This window comes from Podarcis bocagei, assembly GCF_964188305.1.
Source record: "Podarcis bocagei genome assembly, chromosome: 6".
Lineage (NCBI taxonomy): Eukaryota > Metazoa > Chordata > Lepidosauria > Squamata > Lacertidae > Podarcis > Podarcis bocagei.
The window spans coordinates 100,562,983-100,582,536 of NC_138130.1; the positions used below are offsets into that span (position 1 = coordinate 100,562,983).

Consider the following 19,554-nt stretch of genomic DNA (forward strand, 5'->3'; position numbering starts at 1 on the left):
TTTCCAATGATAAGTCTGCCAGACAGGTAAAATCTGCCAGAGAGTAGATTTGGAGAACGCCAAAAACCTACATCAAAGAGCAAAATAGACTGTATAAATTCAATAAGAAATATAAATATAAATACATTTTAGCACAGGTATCCTAACCTTGACCTCAGGAGCTCAAGAAAGCATTCCTTGGGTAGCTCCCATTTCACCTTCGCAGCTCAGACCCATCAGGTTGCCTTAAAACTTGAATTGAATTGAATTTCATTATTACGGTCACAGACCAGTTCCGGCTCACTTCCAATATCAGGAAAATCATAAAACATTGAATTGCAATTGGGTATAACAGAGGCAATTCAGATATAGCGGCAGTTAAATAATAATAATAATAATAATAATAATAATAATAATAATAATAATAATAAATTCTATTTATACCCCGCCCTCCCCAGCTGAAGCTGGGCTCAGGGCGGCTAACAACAATCAAAATAATCCAACATTCTAAAAACCTTTCATTATAAAAATTAATTAAAATCAAATTGATGGCAACCATTAAGCAAAATTCTGTGCAGATTGCCAGAGGAGGGGGTCAGGCTGCGCCCTGACCAAAGGCCTGGTGGAACAGCTCTGCCTTACAGGCCCTGCGGAAGGGAAAAATATATATTAAATCTTGATCACTAAAATATAACCTAAAATTGTCGTTTAAAACCTTAATCGTTTTGGTAGTACAGCTTGTTCCCTAAGTTTTATGGCAGTTGCACAGAATTTGGCCACCCTTAGCGCGATCTCTAGATCCTTGTCCTCTACCAGGAGTTTTAGACATTGAAGTTCGGACCCATTTGGAGATTTTTGTATAACAGGAGTGATAAATACCGAGCCTATATCCCCGTAGAAACGGCAGTGTAACAAGACATGAGAGACAGTTTCTACCTCCATCAAGCCGCAGGAATTCAATTCAATTCCTAGGAAAAGCGAACGGAGATTCGAACCCAAGACCTTGCAGATGACATTCAGCTATATACCCATGCTAGTGGAGCAGCTTGATCTAATATGGGAAAGGACCACATCTCAATGGTAGAGCATATGCTTTACACTTCCTCCTATCCCCAAGTAGGGATGGGAGAACCCCTTGCCTGAAACCCAGGGCAGCTGCTGCTGCCAGTCAGTGCTCAGCTTGAGGCACCAACATTCTGTAGAAGGCAGATTCCTACACCCCCCTCGCCTGGTCTCTTTGCTTATAAGGCATCATCCCCTTTGTATGGGAAGGTCTTTCTCACCTGTCTGATGGAGATCCCATCACCTGGAATGGAAGGATAACGGCTCAGGTGTATGTTCATCCGAAGGCATTGGACCAAAGAGCATCACGGCTTGGTTTTGGCAACCCCTTGACCGATGTAAACTGGCCAGCACTCCCTTTGCTTTTGCGCTTGCCCAAGACCAATAATAACCCTCCAGCCTCCAAGCCACAAAGCAAGAGACGATCGGGTTCGGCTTTGTTCCTGGTAATTATGATGCGCTCGGCGGATCTGCCTGGCATTCGCTGCGGCTGCCAAGTGACGGCTCAGGCAGGGGGAATCTCCCTGTCGCCTCTGCAGAAGGGAGGGCGTGAGGATGCAGAGGGGAGTTCACCCAGGGGAGAGCTTAGAGTCAGCGGCCCATCTGGAAAAGCAGTTGTGGCCCGGAGGAAAAGCATCGTTCGAGCGAGAGCCTGGCAAATTTGCACGGAAAAGGAGACGTTTTCAGGGTGGAATGGCCCAGGTTAAGCCCATGGCCTCATGGCTCTGGCAACACCAGTGTCTGCAGACCATGGTCCACCTCCCTGAGCCACTTAGGGAAAGCTAAGCGGGATTCCCAAGACCCTGCAGACGATGCTCAGCTTTATAGCCATTCTAGAACAGCTGGCACTAATACGGGAAAGGGTCTCAGCTCGGTGGTAGAAAATCAGTTTTGCATGTAGAGAATCATAGAGTCATGGAGATGGGAGGGACCGCAAGGGTCATCTAGACCAACCCTCTGCAGTGCAGGAATCTTTTGCCCAATGTGGGGCTCGAACCCGCAACCCTGAGGTTCAGAGTCTCGTACTCTTCTGAATGAGCTATCCCAGCTAAGTAGAAGGCACCAGGTTCAATGCTGGCATCTCCAGGTATGGCTCCTTTTTGGCTAGCTCTTCCGAATTGACTTTGGAGGTATCTCCTGAATTTTTAAGCAAAGCAATGTTGCAAAATAATTAAATATGGATGTATATAAAGGTAAAGGGACCCCTGACCGTTAGGTCCAGTCAGGGACGACTCTGGGGTTGTGACGCTCATCTCCCTTTATTTTCCGAGGGAGCCAGCGTACAGCTTCTGGGTCATGTGGCCAGCATGACTAAGCCACTTCTGGCGAACCAGAGCAGCGCACGGAAACACCGTTTACTTTCCCGCCAGAGTGGTACCTATTTATCTACTTGCACTTTGACGTGCTTTGGAACTGCTAGGTTGGCAGGAGCAGGGACCAAGCAACGGGAGCTCACCCCGTCGCGGGGATTTGAACCGCTGACCTTCTGATGGGCAAGCCCTAGGCTCTGTGGTTTAACCCACAGCGCCACCCACGTCCCTATGGATGTATATACATGCATTTAATTCACACACACACAGAGAGAGGAAGCGAACCCTGTAGTTTGTTAAGGGTTCTTGGATTTGTAGCTCTGTGAGGGGAAAACTACAGCTCCCATAGTTCTTTTGGGGAGTTGGTGTTCTTTAAATGCATGGTGTGTGCAGCCCATGTGAATAGGTCCTCCATTGTGTTAGCTTTCTAGAAGAAGAAAAATGCATAGAAATAAGACGAATAAACTTTGGGCTTAGAAAAAAGAAAAGAATCCCTGGCAGATGGCCACCCAACCGCTGCTTGAAGTCGTCCGAGAAGAGTCCACCACCTTCCGAGGGAGACTGTTCCCATCAAATAGATTTCACCGTCAGAAAGTTACTCCTAACGTTCAGTCAGACTCTCCTTTCTTGCAATTCTAATTCATTGGTTCAAGAATACGACAATGCACTTTATGTGCGGCTTCCTTGCACTTGATCCGGAAGCTGCCATTAGTGCAGAATGCTGCGGCATAATTGCTGACAAGGCGAGGGGTTTTTCCATCCCCTGTCTGCATATAACATCTCTGTTCAGGGACCTGATTGTTTGAGCCAAGTTCAAGGTGTTAGTATATAAAGCCCTGAACAGCTTGGAACCAGTTTACTTGTAGAGTCACCTTACCTGTATGTGGACATTCAATCTGCAGGACTCACACTATTAAAGGTGCCAAATAATATTTTACTGTTGTAAGAAATCAATCTTTTAGTGTGGCAGAACTCGCACTTGGAACTCCCTGCCGGTTGACATCAGTACCTTCACTGTACAGTGGTACCTTGGTTCCCAAACGCCTTGGTACTCAAACAACTCGGAACCCAAACACTGCAAACCCGGAAGGAAGTGTTCCGGTTTGCGAACTTTTTTCGAAAGCTGAATATGCTCCGTTTTGAGTGTTACGCTTCCGATTTGAGTGCCGCACTTCCATTTTGAGTGTTATGCTGAGGTCTGTCTGTTTTTGCTATTTATTTTGCGTTTTTGTGGCTCTTTTTTGTTGTTTTTGTGACTGTGTGGAACCCAGTTAAGCTCCTGATTAGTTAATTGTGTGACTGCAGTACCTTGTTTATTGCTTTCATTTTATGGATCAATGGTCTCCTTAGATAGTTAAATTCATGTTAAATTGCTGTTTTAGGGGTTGTTTTTAAAAGTCTGGAACAGATCAATCCATTTTGCATTACTTTCTATGGGAAAGCGTGCCTTAGTTTTGGAACGCTTTGGTTTTGGAATGGACTTCCGGAACGGATTAAGTTTGAGAACCAAGGTACCACTGCACTCCTTTTGACACCCCGCTGAAAACATTTTTGTTTAGGAAAGCCTAACAAGACATGTAAAATGTCGACAGGTGTTTTTAACCTGGTGTGCTGATTTTATTTATTTGCGGACTGTTTTAAAGAGCTGATTTTAACCGGTCATTTTGCCCCTCTTTTTTGCTTCTGTAAACCACTTTGATATTTTACGAGAATCAAGCAGTACATAAACCTTGGGGAATGAAAATACATCTCCTGGGGTTGTAAGTCCAGCAAAACATCTGGAGAAGCCCCCTGTTTTAAGAAACAATGTATCAGTCTTGCATTGCATCTTGACTCGGTCTCCCCTAGAGCAGCGGTTCTCAACCTGTGGGTCCCAAGATGATGTTGGACTACAACTCCCATCATTCCTAGCCAGCATGATCAGTGGTCAGGGATGATGGGAGTTGTAGTCCAACAACATCTGGGGACCCACAGGTTGAGAATCACTGCCCTAGAGAGAGATCCAGGAAATGAGATTTGCTCCTATATGTGGGATATACTGCTTGCAGCCTTTATTCTTAGCACAGCCTTCAGTGGGGCCACCCGCTGATCACCCCACAACTGCTTTTTGCCATGCACCATTCTCCCTCTCAGAGCCGTCTTTCCCATTGGTCTTGGTGGTTCGTTGCGCCAGGGCGCAGGCCTCTCAGGGGCGCCCCAGCGAGTGGGGGAGCTGCGCGGCTTGGCACCAGAGGAGTCTCAGTCTGCACTGGATCCTTTGCCTCAGGCATCATCTGAACCAAGTCTGGGGCCTGATCCTGAAGAGTCCCAGTCTGCACAGGTTCCCCTGCAAAAAGCACCAGCTGGGCTGAGTCAGGGGCGTGAGCCTGCCCTGGCTCCAGATGCGGGGATGACCTCGTTGCCTCCAGCTGGGCCATCACTTACAGCATCACTACTGGCTTGGTCAGGGGAGGCTGAGGCGGCCCCTGGGTCTAGTAACCCACCGACGTCTCCCGAGCTGCAGAGACTGAGGTCTGAGAGAATGAGAGACCTGAGTACTTGCAGGAGGAGTGCTCGCCTTCGGGCGAAACAGGGAGGTGAGTCGCCGGAGGATCAGGACCGGCCATTACCCTGACAGAGATAAAAGGCTGTTGGACCCCACCCCAGGTTGCGGGAGCGACATTGCTGTATGCCAGATCCTGCCTGAGATCCTGTACCTGTCCTTGCCTGGTTTCCTGCCTCGTGTCCTGCCTTGACCCTGTCGGACTGACTCCTAGCAGAACCTACGGATTCTGGACCGGACCTGGACTGCGATTCTTGGGTTACCCCTGGGCCCAGCACAGCTAAAGACGGCCCTGATCCCAGTCGTTGTCCTCCTCCTGCTTCCTGGCCAAAGGTGGCGCATAGCCTTCCTGGGCGCCCCAATGCCAGAGAGCATGTCCGCCAGCACATTTTCCTGCTTGATCACCGCCACCACGCTGGGGATCGGGGCGGTGGGGGAGGCAGAGGACATTTTCTACCACCTTCTCCCTTGTTTTGGAGTTGCATGGCGGGGCGCCGGAAGGATCTTTGCACCACGGCGCCGGATATGCGTAAGACAGCCCTGCTCCCTTTTGCTGCCATTGAGAAAGTAGGAAGATTAGAGTCATTCCATGTTCAGGCTTGTAAAATACTTCCAGTTAATGTCTCCCTTCTTCGTGCTTGGAGCTTTTCTCGGTCTGCACAGCATCCTACCTGCAAATCAGGATCGGGAAACCTCAAACCCATTGAAAATGGCCCTCCAGGGCTCTCTATGTGGCCCCCAGCACCCCTCACAAGCCCTGCTTCTCACCCCAAGCACCCTTGCCCGTCTTCAATGCGTCCTTGGAATGTACCGTATTTTTCGCTCTATAGGACGCACCTAGTTTTAGAGGGGGAGAACAAGGGGGGGAATTCTCTCCCTCTCTGTGCAGCGCCCCTTCAGCAAAGTGGCAGGATAAACAGAGCCCCTTCCATTTCTCCTCCCGCTTCGCTGAAGGGGCGCTGCGCAGAGAGGGAAAGCTGCGCAGCGCCTTTCCAGCGAAGCGAAGCCAGGAGAGCAAGAGGGATCAGTGCACACCGACCCCTCTTGCTCTCCGGGCTTCAGCAAAAGCAACGCGAAGCCTCCGGAGCACGGCGGGAGAGCTCCTGCTGCGCTTCAGAGGCTTTGCGTTGCTTTTGCTGAAGCCATGGAGCCTGCACTTGCTCCATAAGATGCACACGCATTTCCCCTTAATTTTTGGAGGGGAAAAAGTGTGTCTTATAGAGCAAAAAATACGGTATTTCCTCCCCACTTTTGCTTCTGGCTCCGCCACCAGTCACACGGCTCTTGGATCGTTGTCCAGATGGGCAATGCAGCCCTCAGATTTCAGGCTGGACACCTTCCCAGTGCCCGGAAGATTTCAAACCCATAAAAATACGGATAATAACCACGCTTCGCCAAGAGGTCACAACATACATCTTTAAATAAGTTCAGCTAACAATCGCTGCACCGAGGAGAGGAGAGAAAGACAGTGGGGTTCCTTCCGTCACATGACCCTGCACGACGTTGGACTACAACTCCCATCAGATGTAGCCATGCATGGTCCTGGATGATGGGACTTGTAGTCCGGCAACACCTCTGAAGGCTATCTTCTAGTGGGTCCCATCGCCAGATCGCTCCTCGCAAACATGCCGAATCCTGCCCCACCCGCCCCCAATCCCATGATAGGCAAGAAAAGGGGTCACAAAAAGGGGGGATATTTACAACAACGACAAAAAAATCAAAGAAACCCAGTCCAGCTTCAGTTTCCAGAGAGGCACCAGGCCACCCGCACGAAGTCCGTTGCATTAAGAGTCCCAGGCAGTCCACGCAAGGACCAAGGAAGCGCCGGAAGGTTCCGGAGCCCCCCAACCGCTCCCCCGCTGCCCCCTCAGTTGATACGAAGCTTCACTTCTCGGTGGTCCAGGGGGGTGACGACTTCGTTGGCGTAGCCGTTCTCTGAGCACAGAGAAAGCTCGTCCGTCGTCTCCATGCCGCTGTTGATCTCTGAGGAGGAAAGAGAAAGCGTGGGGTGTTAGAAGGCGGAGGGGGAAGGATCTGAATAGATGCTGTGGTTAACGCGAGGCAGTGCGGTGTAGTGGTTAGAGTGTCAGACTAGGACCTGGGAGACCAGGGTTTGAATCCCCCCTATTGAAGCCAATAATCCACATGAAGGGTTGTTACAGTTCCACAGAATCCTTTCACAGAGTCTAAGACAAGGATTTCCGGAATATTAGCCTTGTATCGCTATCCTAGGCTTCATCAGTAGAACAGGCTCATATGTAATATGCTATAAGATCCACTATCCTATGATATTACATATTGTCTTCTGTGGAACTGTAACAACCCTTCGTGTAGATTATTGGACTCTTTGAAGAGACAGGTGGAATAGAGACGAAGAAGGAGAAGGAGAAGGAGAAGGAGAAGGAGAAGGAGAAGGAGGAGGAGGAGGAGAAGAAGAAGAAGAAGAAGAAGAAGAAGAAGAAGAAGAAGAAGAAATTATTTATACCACGCCCTCCCCAGCCAAGACCAGGCTCAGGGCGGCTAACACCAAATATAAAAACAATTGATTGAAATACAGCTTAAAAAACAAGATTAAAATACATTAAAAAATTAAAATGCAACCTCATTTCATTGGAAACTCAAGCAAAAACTTTTTGGGGGATAAAAACGTCAGTCTTCGCCAAGGCTAACTATCTAGACTGGTCCTACATGGGCCAGAAAAAAGCCAGGGAAGTCCCCAAACAGGAGTTCCAACACAGAAGAAGAAAGGAAAAAAGAAAGAGGGGGGAGGGAATCAAATTGATCTATAAATACTTATACATGTATGGACCTTATGCATGAACTGACTAGAGAATGAACTGATCCACTGGGTCTTCTGCTTTTTTCATTGAACTTTATGAGACCTCCGCTGAAATCTACAATTTGATACAATGAATAGTATGCCTTATTTATTCAAAAGTACATTACCATCTAAAGCAGCGACTCTGCAAAACCTTGGGCTGTAATGTTTAAAAAAGACTTAACCTTAGCCGCATGACAATGAATTTCTGGCGAGATTCGAATTGAAGACCCGAAGAATAGCAAGACATCCCCACAGGAAGTTACTTCTCTGCCACAGATCAAGTTATAGCCACGTGGAATCCAGCCTCGAATTGCCTCACCTGAGAAGATGAGTTTCTCCTTCATGATGTTGACATCCCGGCTGGACCTTCGGACAGCAGCGCTGAGCATGATCTGTTCGGGGTTGTAGCTGTGGATGCTGCCCATGCGCCACCTGAAACGGACAAGGAGAATGTCGGGAACCGAACTTTTCATGCGCCTGACCAGGTTTCCAGGCAAGGAGCTCACAATCCATGGGCTCTCAAACTCACGAGGAAGCGACTCTGCGCTATTCTCCTAGCACAGCGACAGAAAACTCGTTTTCCTTCTGTTTTGAAACTCTGCAAGCCGGCCTGACTGTCTCAGGGGCGGCTCACAGAATAAAACACAGAATAAAAACAAGTAAATAATTATAAAAACAGAAAGACAATAGCCTCCCCACCTTCTCACAGACACGTTTAAAAGACTACAGAATATAAATCAGCCCAACGCCTAGTTGAAGAGAAACATTTTCGCCTGGTGCCTAAAAAAAATACCGTATTTTTCGCTCCATAAGACACCCCTGAACATAAGACGCTAGTTTTTAGAGGAGGAAAACAAGAAAAAAAATATTCTGAACGAAACAGTGGGTGTATGATTTTTGTGGTTCATGATGTGGCCACAGACATGATATGTGATTTGACGGTGAGTTTGGGGTAGCCCAATGGAAAAATCCTGAGGATCCATGTGGATCCATGCTTTTTAACCACGTTTTTGCGCCATTGTGGCCCCACGAAACACTGGATGCGTGATTTTTTTGGTGCAGGCTGTAGCCATGGACATGCTATGTGATGTGATGGTGAATTTAGGGTGACCCAATGCAAAAATCCTGAGGATCCATGGGCTTTTACCTCCCCCCTCCCAGACAGCCTCCTTTATCGCTAGTGCCCCTTATCTCCCTCCTGATCGCTTGCCAATCAGCTGCTTCCTTTCAACACTCCCTTCCCTCTTGTTTGCCTTAGTGTCTTTTTCTTAGCTGGAGCAGTTTTTTTGCTCCTCCTTTTCTTCTAATTTTTCTCCTCATTGCTTGTTTTAGTCTTCCTGTCTCCTCTCCTTGCAAGTTCACTGTCTTTACCTCCCCCCTCCCAGGCAGCCTCCTTTATCTCTAGCGTCCCTTATCTCCCTCCGATCACTTGCCAATCAGCTGCTCAGCGGCTTCCTTTCAACACCCCCTTCCCTCTTTCTAAAAAAACCCCAAAACCACGATCTGCTTTTTGCCCCTGGGCAATTCGGCTCCAGGGACCACGCATTTGCTCCCTAAGATGCACAGATGTTTCCCCTTACTTTTTAGGAGGAAAAAAGTGTGCGTCTTATGGAGCGAAAAATACGGTATGTAATGAAGGCACCAGGCGAACTTCCCTGGGGAGAGCATTCCACAAGCAGGGAGCTGATAAATAATAATGCAATAAAAATAAGATAATAACGTGATGAAATCCAAAACAGCAACCATTAATGGCACATTTATTGAAAAACCAATTAATGCTATTTAGTTTAATTGATCTAACGAAACTGATGGACTCCCCCCGCTTAACGAGCGCAGAACTGCCATGCCTCAAGGACTGCCTCTCTGCATAGGAACTGACCCAGACCCTGAAATCATCCTTTGGGGTCCTTCTTCATGTGCCCCTAACACGAGGGGTCTGGAGGGTGGCAACATGAGAACGGGCCTTTTCTGCTGAGCCGAGCACAGATTCCGTGACAGGCTCCTCTCAAATTGGAGCGGGGGGGGGGAGTTAGTGGGAGGGGGCCGCAATTCTGAATTTATTGTTACTCACGTTTTATACTGTATTTATACTGTATTTTATACTGGTTTTTTGTTGCATCAATTAAGTGTTTTAAATTTGTTGTTAGCCAGCCTGGTTTTTTTGAACCAGGAAGGGCAGGGTATAAATAAAAAAATATTATTATAATTAACATGCTTTCAATGGAAATATGAGAAAGGACCAGAGGTTAGCAAAAGTATTACAAAAGGAGGCAGCTGCTCAGTGACCAACGCCCTCCCCGCTCCAGCAAAGCAAAAAAAAAGGTGTGATGAGCAGGATTCGATCTCAGGTCTACTGGGAGGGGTGATGCTAAGCAAAACAGGCACAGGCAACTTAATCCCACCAAGGGGAACAGGAGTCAGAGCGAGTCTGAATTTTCCAGTTAATCATTTCTGGCTCTTTTGAGTCTGACACAAAGCGTGAGAGCTCTGGGCTTCTCAAATGACCACTTAAAGCGGCGACTTTACAAAAACCTTGGGCCGGATCTGCGATGTTTAAAAAACCCGATCCGTTTATTTATTTATTTTAAATCAAGCCATCTAAAAAAGGTGACCCTGATTGATTGATTGATTGATTGATTGATCGATCAATCAATCAATCAGATTGTTAGAGTGTGTGCGTGTGTGTGCGCGCACACACACACATATTAAATGAAATTAATAAAATAAATAAAATAAAATCATATATAAAGGGGGAGCCTCACTAAAGCTTGTGTTTGTCATCTGCACTTTTTAAAAGTGCCTCCAATACACACACACACACCACACCACACACAAAAGATCAAATACATACGTAAGATTAAATACGAACACCGAAACCACAAACAAAGCAGCCACACCCCACCCCAATTTCGCCTTCGTTGCACCTCCTAGTGGTCATTTAAATCACCCACCTAAGACCACCAATGGATGCGATTTCAACAGGCCTGTGTGCTAGCATCAGGTCTGCTGCCAAATCAATAAAAAAAATAGAGGAGTCGGCATTTTGCTCCAGGTGCACCCAGCTTCTATCCCCACCCCAAGGGGACCCCGAAACCAAAAGGCCCTCTTGCTGGGAGAATGGGCTGCAGTGCTTCTGGAACGAGAAGCTTGCAAGCAATTTTGCATTTACAACTCCCCTTCCAATAATAATAATAATAATAATATTTGTACCCCGCCCATCTAGCTGGGTCTTCCTACATCAAGGGCAGGTAACCAGTGGCTCTCTAGACGTCAAACTACAATTCCCATCAGCCCATGGTCAGGAATGATGGGAGTTGTGGTTCAGTAGTACAGTGGTGCCTTGGTTCTCAAACGATGAAAACCCAGAAGTAAGTTTTCCGGTTTTCGGACATTTTTCGGAAGCCAAACTTCCAATGCGGTTGTCGGCTATTGTTTCCAGGGTGCCTGCACCAATCAGAAGCTGCGCCTTGGTTTTCGAACATTTCAGAAGTCCAAAGGATTTCCGGAATGGATTAAGTCTGGCGCTTTTGTTTTTGCTGTTTATATTGCATTTTTGTTTTTGAGGCTTTTTCCGTTCATTTGCTTTTGTGACTGTGTGGAACCCAGTTCATCTACTCATTGATTGATTGATTGATTGATTGACTGTGCAAATGGATAAAAGCCCCCTATCCAAACAACGACTATCATCAGTGCAGGTAAGAAAAAAAAATAATTTTTATTTTTATCATCTACAATACTGTCTTATTTATTTTATAGTACAGTACATTGATTAGCGCTTTCATTTTACAGATCAATGGTCTCGTGAGAGACTAAAATTCATGTTCAATTGCTGTTTTACGGGTTGTTTTTAAAAGTCTGGAACGGATTAACCCGTTTTGCATTGCTTTCTATGGGAAAGCGTGCCTTGGTTTTGGAACGCTTTGGTTTTGGAGCGGATTAAGTTTGAGAACCAAGGTACCACTATTTGTGGAGACCCGCAGGTTACAGATACCCTGCTCCCGACATTTTATTGCATTTTGTTTTCTTTTTTAAATTTGTAGAGAGTCCTATACCAGCAGGTCTCCAAGGGGTTCACAACGTAACATCACAAAATAAAAACACAGAATAAGTTTGGCCTGGCGCGGTCACGCACAGGGAGGTACAAAAGGCTCGCAAGTCCCCAAATTTAGCAGAAACCCAGTATGATGACCAGCACCCAGGGTTAGGTCCAATACACACACCCTCTCCCCTCCCCTCCGCCACAAACCATCGCCGTGGTGCGCAGGCTTCCTTGTGCAAAGACGCCAATTGCGCACACACACACCCGTGTCAAATGCAGCCCTCGAAAAGCCAAAGGGAGTTGCTCTTCGTAAAAGGGGAGGAAAGAGAGAGGGTCAGGAAAGGAGGAGGAGGAGGAGGAGACGCTGAGCTGATAAAAGCAGAGACGTGTGCGGAAGCAGCCGGGATGAATGACGGAGGAAGATGACATCAGCCAAAGCGCTTCTTCTTACTTCCTGCGATCGCTGCTGTTCCCGCAAAGTCAAAGAGATAAATAATTACAGTGGTACCTCAGGTTAAGTACTTAATTCGTTCCGGAGGTCCGTTCTTAACCTGAAACTGTTCTGAACCTGAAGCACCACTTTAGCTAATGGGGCCTCCTGCTGCTGCCACGCCGCTGGAGCACAATTTCTGTTCTCACCCTGAAGCAAAGTTCTTAACCTGAAGCACTATTTCTGGGTTAGCGGAGTCTGTAACCTGAAGCATATGCAACCCGAGGTACCACTGTACCTGACATTCAGAAGACATCTGAAGGCAGCCGTGTTCAGGGAAGTTTAACGTGTGACATTTTAGCGTATTTTTTGTCTTTGTGGAAAGCCGCCCAGAGTGGCTGGGGAAACCAAGCCAGATGGGCGGGGTACAAATAATAAATTATTATTATATTATTATAAAGTTTCCCAGGCCAAAGAAGAAGAGACCTGTAGCCTCTTCTCCCAGCGGTTGACCAGATGTCTGGGGAAACCGGGGAGCAGGATTCGAGAACAACTCTCCCCACCCACGAGATCGCCTTATGGGACGCAGGTGGCGCTGGGGTATCAACCACTGAGCCTCTTGGGCTTGTCGATCGGAAGGTCAGCGGTTCGAATCCCCACAATGGGATGAGCTCCCGTTGTTCTGCCCCAGCTCCTGCCAACCTAGCAGTTGGAAAGCACACCGGTGCAAGTAGATAACTAGGTACCGCCGCGGCGGGAAGGTAAACGGTGTTTCCGTGCGCTCTGGCTTCCATCACGGCATCCCGTTACGCCGGAAGCGGTTTAGTCCTGCTGGCCGCAAGACCCAGAAAGCTGTCTGCAGACAAACGCCGGCTCCCTCGGCCTGAAAGCGAGATGTGCGCCGCAACCCTACAGTACCTTTGACTGGACTTAACCATCCAGGGGTCCTTTACCTTTACACCACGGCAGAATTGGTACTACTGCAGGCGCCACAAAACACCTGTTCTGCATTGGTGAGAACTCAACGGTTTAGTGAACTTTGGAACTCCCTGCCTCTAGATATCAAGCAGGCACCTTTTCCGCACTCTATTCGTCGCCTGCTATAAACATTTTTGTTCGGACGTGCACACCCAGATTCTTAAGAAGCCAAGGTGATTTTAATCTGATTCAGTATTTTAACTTTAACAGTAGGGCTGTGCCTTTTTCTCGATTTTACGGCTTTATATTCTTGCAACCACTTTGAGGTTTGCTTTTTTTAAAATGACCTGCGGTTTCCAGCAGCTGAGATTCAGGCGCATTCCTGCCTCTGACCGCAGAGACAGAGCGCTGTCTCCCATCACAGCCACCGATAATAATAATAATATATTATAATAATAATACTTTATTATTTATACCCCGCCCATGTGACTGGGCTTCCCCAGCCACTCTGGGCAGCTTCCAAAAAAATATTAAAATGCTGTAATAGTCCTCTCCTCTGTGAATTCGGCTAATCCTTTTTAAAATCATGTGGGTTGATCGCTTCTTATGCCTGCTGTGGAAGTGAGTCCCACAGTTTTAAATCTGTGCTGTAGGAAGAAGCGATTTCTTTCATGTGTTTCCAGAATGCTCAGCTTTGCCGGAGGGCCTCGAGTTTGAGAGAGGGAGGAAAGCTTTTCTCTGTTTTCTCCGAGCCAAGCATAATTGTACAAACTACAAAAGCGCTGCACGCTCGCTGTGTGCCTTCGGCGCATGGAAAAGTTGTTCCTTGCAGAGAAAGTGTGGAAGAAGTGGGAAGGGGGAACCCCAGAAAGTTCAGAATCCATCTAGAGGTAATACATGCACAACACACAGACATATTTTCATGTGTGCCTCTTTCTGGAGGGATCCAGTGGAACCTGAAACCTTCCCCCTTGCTCCCCCAAGCGAGATCCCACATAGCGGATCTACACATCGCTTTCAGGCTGCCTTCCAATACAGAACGCACAGCGGAGGAAAGCCGAGGCAGCGGATTCGAATCCCGCTCAGGCCTACGGTCGCTTTGGTTATTCCATGAAAACACTGATAATGCACAGAAATTATATATATTTTAAAAAGAAAAGAAATTTCTGTTTTTTTAAAAAAAAATGGGAAAGGCAGAGACAGACCAATGAGAATGGTTCTCCGCGACACAACCAAACGTTGCAGGAAGATAATGTGTGGAGGCGGAACGCTTGGGTAAACAACGAAAACGAGGAATTGGGGCTTGGCTGCAAAAATGGGGTGGGGTGGGTGGGGGGCAGGTTTCAAATGCTCGCCAGAAGAGAAGAAAAACGACCGCAGGGGCCAATTGGAAAAATGAGAATGGGTTGAGGACATAGAGGCAGCCTCCATTTCAGCAGAATGTGGCCAAGAAGAAAAACCTCAACTGCTCACGGTGCTGGTGCTGAAAAGGCCCTGGCTCTGGTTGAGGCTAATCTGACTTCCTTAGGGACCTCTAGGGTGTTGCTATTTATGGACCTGAAGGTCCTCTGTGGGGCAGACCAGGAATCCCCACTTGGCCAGGAGGAAGCTCGCTAGGTGCTACCTTGGGCCAGTCGCTGCCTCTCAGCCTAACCTACCTCGCAGAGCCGTTGTTGGGATTAAATGAGGAGGAAAAAAAGGGGAATATACTGCCTCCCTCGGAAATGGTGGTGAGCTCTCCTTCCTTGGAGGTTTTTAAGCAGAGGTTGGACGGCCATCTGTCATGAAGATTCCTGCACTGCAGGGGGTTGGACTAGATGACCCCCATGGGTCCCTTCCAACTCTCATAGAATCATAGAATCATAGAGTTGGAAGAGACCACAAGGGCCATCGAGTCCAACCCCCTGCCAAGCAGGAAACACCATCAGAGCACTCCTGACATATGGTTGTCAAGCCTCTGCTTAAAGACCTCCAAAGTAGGAGACTCCACCACACTCCTTGGCAGCAAATTCCACTGTCGAACAGCTCTTACTGTCAGGAAGTTCTTCCTAATGTTTAGGTGGAATCTTCTTTCTTGTAGTTTGGATCCATTGCTCCGTGTCCGCTTCTCTGGAGCAGCAGAAAACAACCTTTCTCCCTCCTCTATGTGACATCCTTTTATATATTTGAACATGGCTATCATATCACCCCTTAACCTCCTCTTCTCCAGGCTAAACATGCCCAGCTCCCTTAGCCGTTCCTCATAAGGCATCGTTTCCAGGCCTTTGACCATTTTGGTTGCCCTCCTCTGGACACGTTCCAGTTTGTCAGTGTCCTTCTTGAACTGTGGTGCCCAGAACTGGACACAGTACTCCAGGTGAGGTCTGACCAGAGCAGAATACAGTGGCACTATTACTTCCCTTGATCTAGATGCTATACTCCTATTGATGCAGCCCAGAATTGCATTGGCTTTTTTAGCTGCCGCGTCACACTGTTGGCTCATGGCAAGTTTGTGGTCAACCAAGACTCCTAGATAACTCTCTATTATTTTATACATGCATTAAATAAAGAAACAGGACACATTTCAGGGGTTGCCATTGTCAGGGACACTTGGAGTTTTGCAAACCGAGGCTGCTGAATGCACTCAGATCCCAGTCCCGCGGGCAGGAAAATCCCCGCCTAGTACGTTGCTTGAGCTGGACGGTCGTTCTTTCTGGGTTTTTTACTTTTAACTTCTAGAGGGTTTCTTCTGGAAACGACCCTGCTTTTTAACCCAATTTTGCAGCGGTGCTTTTTGGTTGGTTTGTTTTTTGAGGGAGGTGGGAAGGAAGGAAGGAAGGAAGGAAGGAAGGAAGGAAGGAAGGAAGGAAGGAAACAGACGAAAGGTGGGATGAGGAAGAAGGCATCAGAAATTACCTGATTATGTGATAGCTGTAAAGATGCCAAAATGCAGCAGCAGAGAGAGCGAGAAAGAAAGAGAGAGAAAGAGAGAAAAAGAGAGAGAGAGAAAGGAGGAACATGCAACAAGGTCAGAGCAGTAAGAAAAATAAACCAAGGAGGAATAGGGCACCTCCTTTGAGTCCATCATTCCTCCCCAGGGAGCAAAACTACCAATGCAGTGTCAGGGCAAAGGAGATTTAACTGCTGGTGTGGAAGACTCAGAATCTGTCCCATTGGGTCTCTGGGCCAATCCCCTCTCGTCCAACTAGCTGCAAAAAACTGGGAGAAGGCGTTCTACCCCAACCCCAGGCGAGAGTGTGTCAGATACCTGCATCCCTTCAGATGTTGCTAGACTACAACTCCCATCATCCCTGGCCACCTTGGGGTCCAAAAAACACCCGTGGGGCTTCCCCACCCCTGACCTAGGGCACCCTGAGTGGATATTGCTTGCCCAAACTTTGCTCGAAAGGGGTTGTGGGAGAGGATTCTAGTCAGCAAAGTGCCCTCAGATCCTCTCTTGGAATTCGCAGCTGGAAAACAGTCCTCTCTTCTCCTACTGGACGGGAGGGTGGAAAAATGGCTGCCCTCTCTTCTTTCAAAGCATCTAAGAATTTTGCCTAGGTTTCCTCCTTCGCCTCACTCTGTGGATCTTTAGGATGTTACTTCTACGCTGGATTTGAAGGCTAAGGATCAGCAGCTAGAAGCCCGCCAGGCCAAATCTGCCCCGCTGCTGTGAAAGTGGAGAAAGGGCAATTTGCGGCAACACAACCTGGCAGTGGGTTAAGGTGCCCGGATTTTGGTGCTGGCCTGCTGTTTTTTGGGGCCTTCCTGAAGTCAACCTCCAAGTAAACCAGCAGCTGACCAGAGCCTTCATCCTGGCTTTGTATTTTCTCTCCTCTGAGTTCTTTCTGACTAGATGCCCGGGACTCCAACACAGCATCTTTTACAGGCTTACTGTGACTTCCCAGGCCTCAAGAATTACGTAGGAAAACAACAGAGTGCCAGGCACCATGCTAACAAATCCTGTGTTATTCATGACCCCCTCGCTAAACCCTTGCTCAGCTGTGAATTCACTACAACTAATTTGGGGGACCCCTTGACCTCCACCTAAATCTCACTCCAGAACCCAGGACGTACCACCCCGAAAGAATTATTTAGAGAGGCACGGGGTTTCGCTCCTGCCGGATCACCTCAGCAATGATGGTGCAGACAGCACGTGAAATAATAACAATTAAAATCCCCGCATGTAGAAAACTGGTGTGTCAGGGAGTGGGCTAAGAAGCCTGACGTGCTAGCTTTCTACATGTGGGGGAGATTCAGAAAAGAGGGCCTTTCCAAACAAAACATCTTAGAGGAGGTGCATGCCAACTCCCTCCCTCAACGTTTTCAGGTGGCGTCTTGGTTACAGATGTGGCGTGGTGCCCACTTCCTTTGTGCCCTCCCCATTCAACCCTTGCACTCTCGATCTACTTACAGGACTAGGGTGGCACCTCAAAGGAGCACCAGCCCCATTGCTGCTGCGTTGTGGGAACTGGGTCAACTTCTAAAGTGTTGCTGAAAATATTCCACTGCCCTTAAAGGGGCCTTTTCAGACATGGGTTGTTTGTTGTTTTTTGTGGGGGGGGGCGAAGAACACTGCAAAACCACTGCCCCCAGCTACTTACTTCTGGAATATAAAAACTCCTACGATTACGACGAACGAAACGAGGTCAGCGGTTATCCAGATGAGATAGTATTCGTCCGGAGACTGGAAGAGGGGAAAAAGAGGAGACAAGGATGCAGTTGGCTTAACGCAATAATAGTTTCTCTCAATGTGGGGATGCAGAGTTCTGGTTTCAGATATATTTGAGACATTTATTAGCAGGCAATGAAGTCAGTTCTCTCGGTGACGCAAGAAAACAAATAAGATAATGGCAGCATGGCAGCAATGGAAACACGTACAAAGGGGGTGCAATAACATAAATAAGGGCAAAAATTAAAAATGCATAAAACTCTCTCATAGGAGAGCTTCCTTCTTCCCCCTGGTGGCTTCCAAATGTTTCCACTACAATACTCATCTGGATTTGGCTAACTGGCCCCTGTAACCGTAAGGGAACTTTAACAAACTGGCAGTTAAAACGAAAAGCCTTCTTTTGCGTCCAGGGCAGGCCTTTTGTTTTAACTGTCCTTTTGAAGGACCAGGTGCGCAGCCTGGGAGTCATTCTGGACCCACAGCTGTCCATGGAGGCGCAGGTCAATTCTGTGTCCAGGGCAGCTGTTTATCAGTTCCATCTGGTAGGCAGGAGGAGACCCTCCCTGCCTGTGGACTGTCTCGCCAGAGTGGTACATGCTCTGGTTAACTCCCACTTGGACTACTGCAATGCGCTCTACGTGGGGCTACCTTTGAAGGTGACCCGGAAACTACAACTAATCCAGAATGCGGCAGCTAAACTGGTGACTGGGAGTGGCTGCTGAGACCATATAACACAGGTACCAAAAGACCTACATTGGCTCCCAGTACGTTTCCGGGCACAATTCAAAGTGTTGGTGTTGACCTTGAAAGCCCTAAATGGCCTCTGCCCAGTATACCTGAAGGAGCGTCTCCACCCACATCATTCTACCCGGACACTGAGGTCCAGCTCCGAGGGCCTTCTGGCAGTTCCATCCCTGCAAGAAGTGAGGCTACAGGGAACTAGGCAAAGGGCCTTCTCGGTAGTGGTGCCTGCCCTGCAGAACGCCCTCCCATCAGATGTTAAGGAAATAAACAACTACCTGAATTTAAGAAGACATCTGAAGGCAGCCCTGTTTTAGGGAAGTTTTTAATGTTTGATGTTTTTTTCTGTTTTTAATCTGTTGGGAGCTGCCCAGAGTGGCTGGGGAAAGCCAACTGGATGGGTGGGTATAAATAAATTATTATTATTATTATTATTCCTTCTCTTACAGTAACACCAGGAGTGAAGCAGCTTCGAAAACCGTGACCTTAATTCACAGTTCTAAAACAAAAGGATAGGGGGGCTTACGCCATGGAATCCAGACCGCAAGAGGTCTTCTGTTGCTCCAAATATCCTTCAAAATTCATTTTTAAAACAGGAAACTTTTTAAAGCAAATTTTTGAAGCCAAACAAATTGCGGCCCTCAAGTCCCCCCAAATATTTCCATATCTATATCTATTGATCAATCAATAGATATGATCATTCCCCGAGGCTTCCTGCTGCATTGCCAAAAGGTTTTCATGGCCCTCTACCCAATATTTGCTTTTTTAAAAAGGCCGTGCTCAGTTTTACACTTTGACCACGTCTATTTTGACACTCAGGCGCCAGAGTATTGTCCACAGGTCAAGTCAGCCCTTGGTCAGGAGAACCGCCCCGATCCAAAGCTTTAGTTTATTAATCTACCAAACTAAGCAATAAGACTGGAGCTCAAATAAATGCCTGCGCATGAATTAAGAGTAAGCACTTTCGCGACCACTAGATGGTGCCCTGGGCCACTAAACTGGGAGCTGCAAGCACTGTCAATTTGCTTTCCCCCTTTAACCAACGAATGGATTTGACCTGA

General features: G+C 47.6%; 1 protein-coding gene and 1 long non-coding RNA gene across 2 annotated transcripts in view; one reads left to right on the forward strand and one right to left on the reverse strand.

Moving 5' to 3' along the window:
* The window catches only part of LOC308588845, a 265,934-nt gene that overhangs the window by 32,537 nt on the left and 213,843 nt on the right, over window positions 1-19,554 (forward strand). The gene's annotated exons all lie outside the window — the stretch shown is intronic.
* GDPD5 (glycerophosphodiester phosphodiesterase domain containing 5) overlaps window positions 6,296-19,554 on the reverse strand; it is a 164,204-nt gene continuing 150,945 nt past the window's right edge. Inside the window, exons 14-16 of the mRNA XM_081197519.1 lie at window positions 17,685-17,767; window positions 8,034-8,146; window positions 6,296-6,876 (exon numbers count right to left, since the gene is read on the reverse strand). Of these exons, the coding sequence (XP_081053645.1) occupies window positions 6,761-6,876; window positions 8,034-8,146; window positions 17,685-17,767 (312 nt within the window). The 3' untranslated portion in view covers window positions 6,296-6,760. The remainder of the gene's footprint in view (window positions 6,877-8,033; window positions 8,147-17,684; window positions 17,768-19,554) is intronic.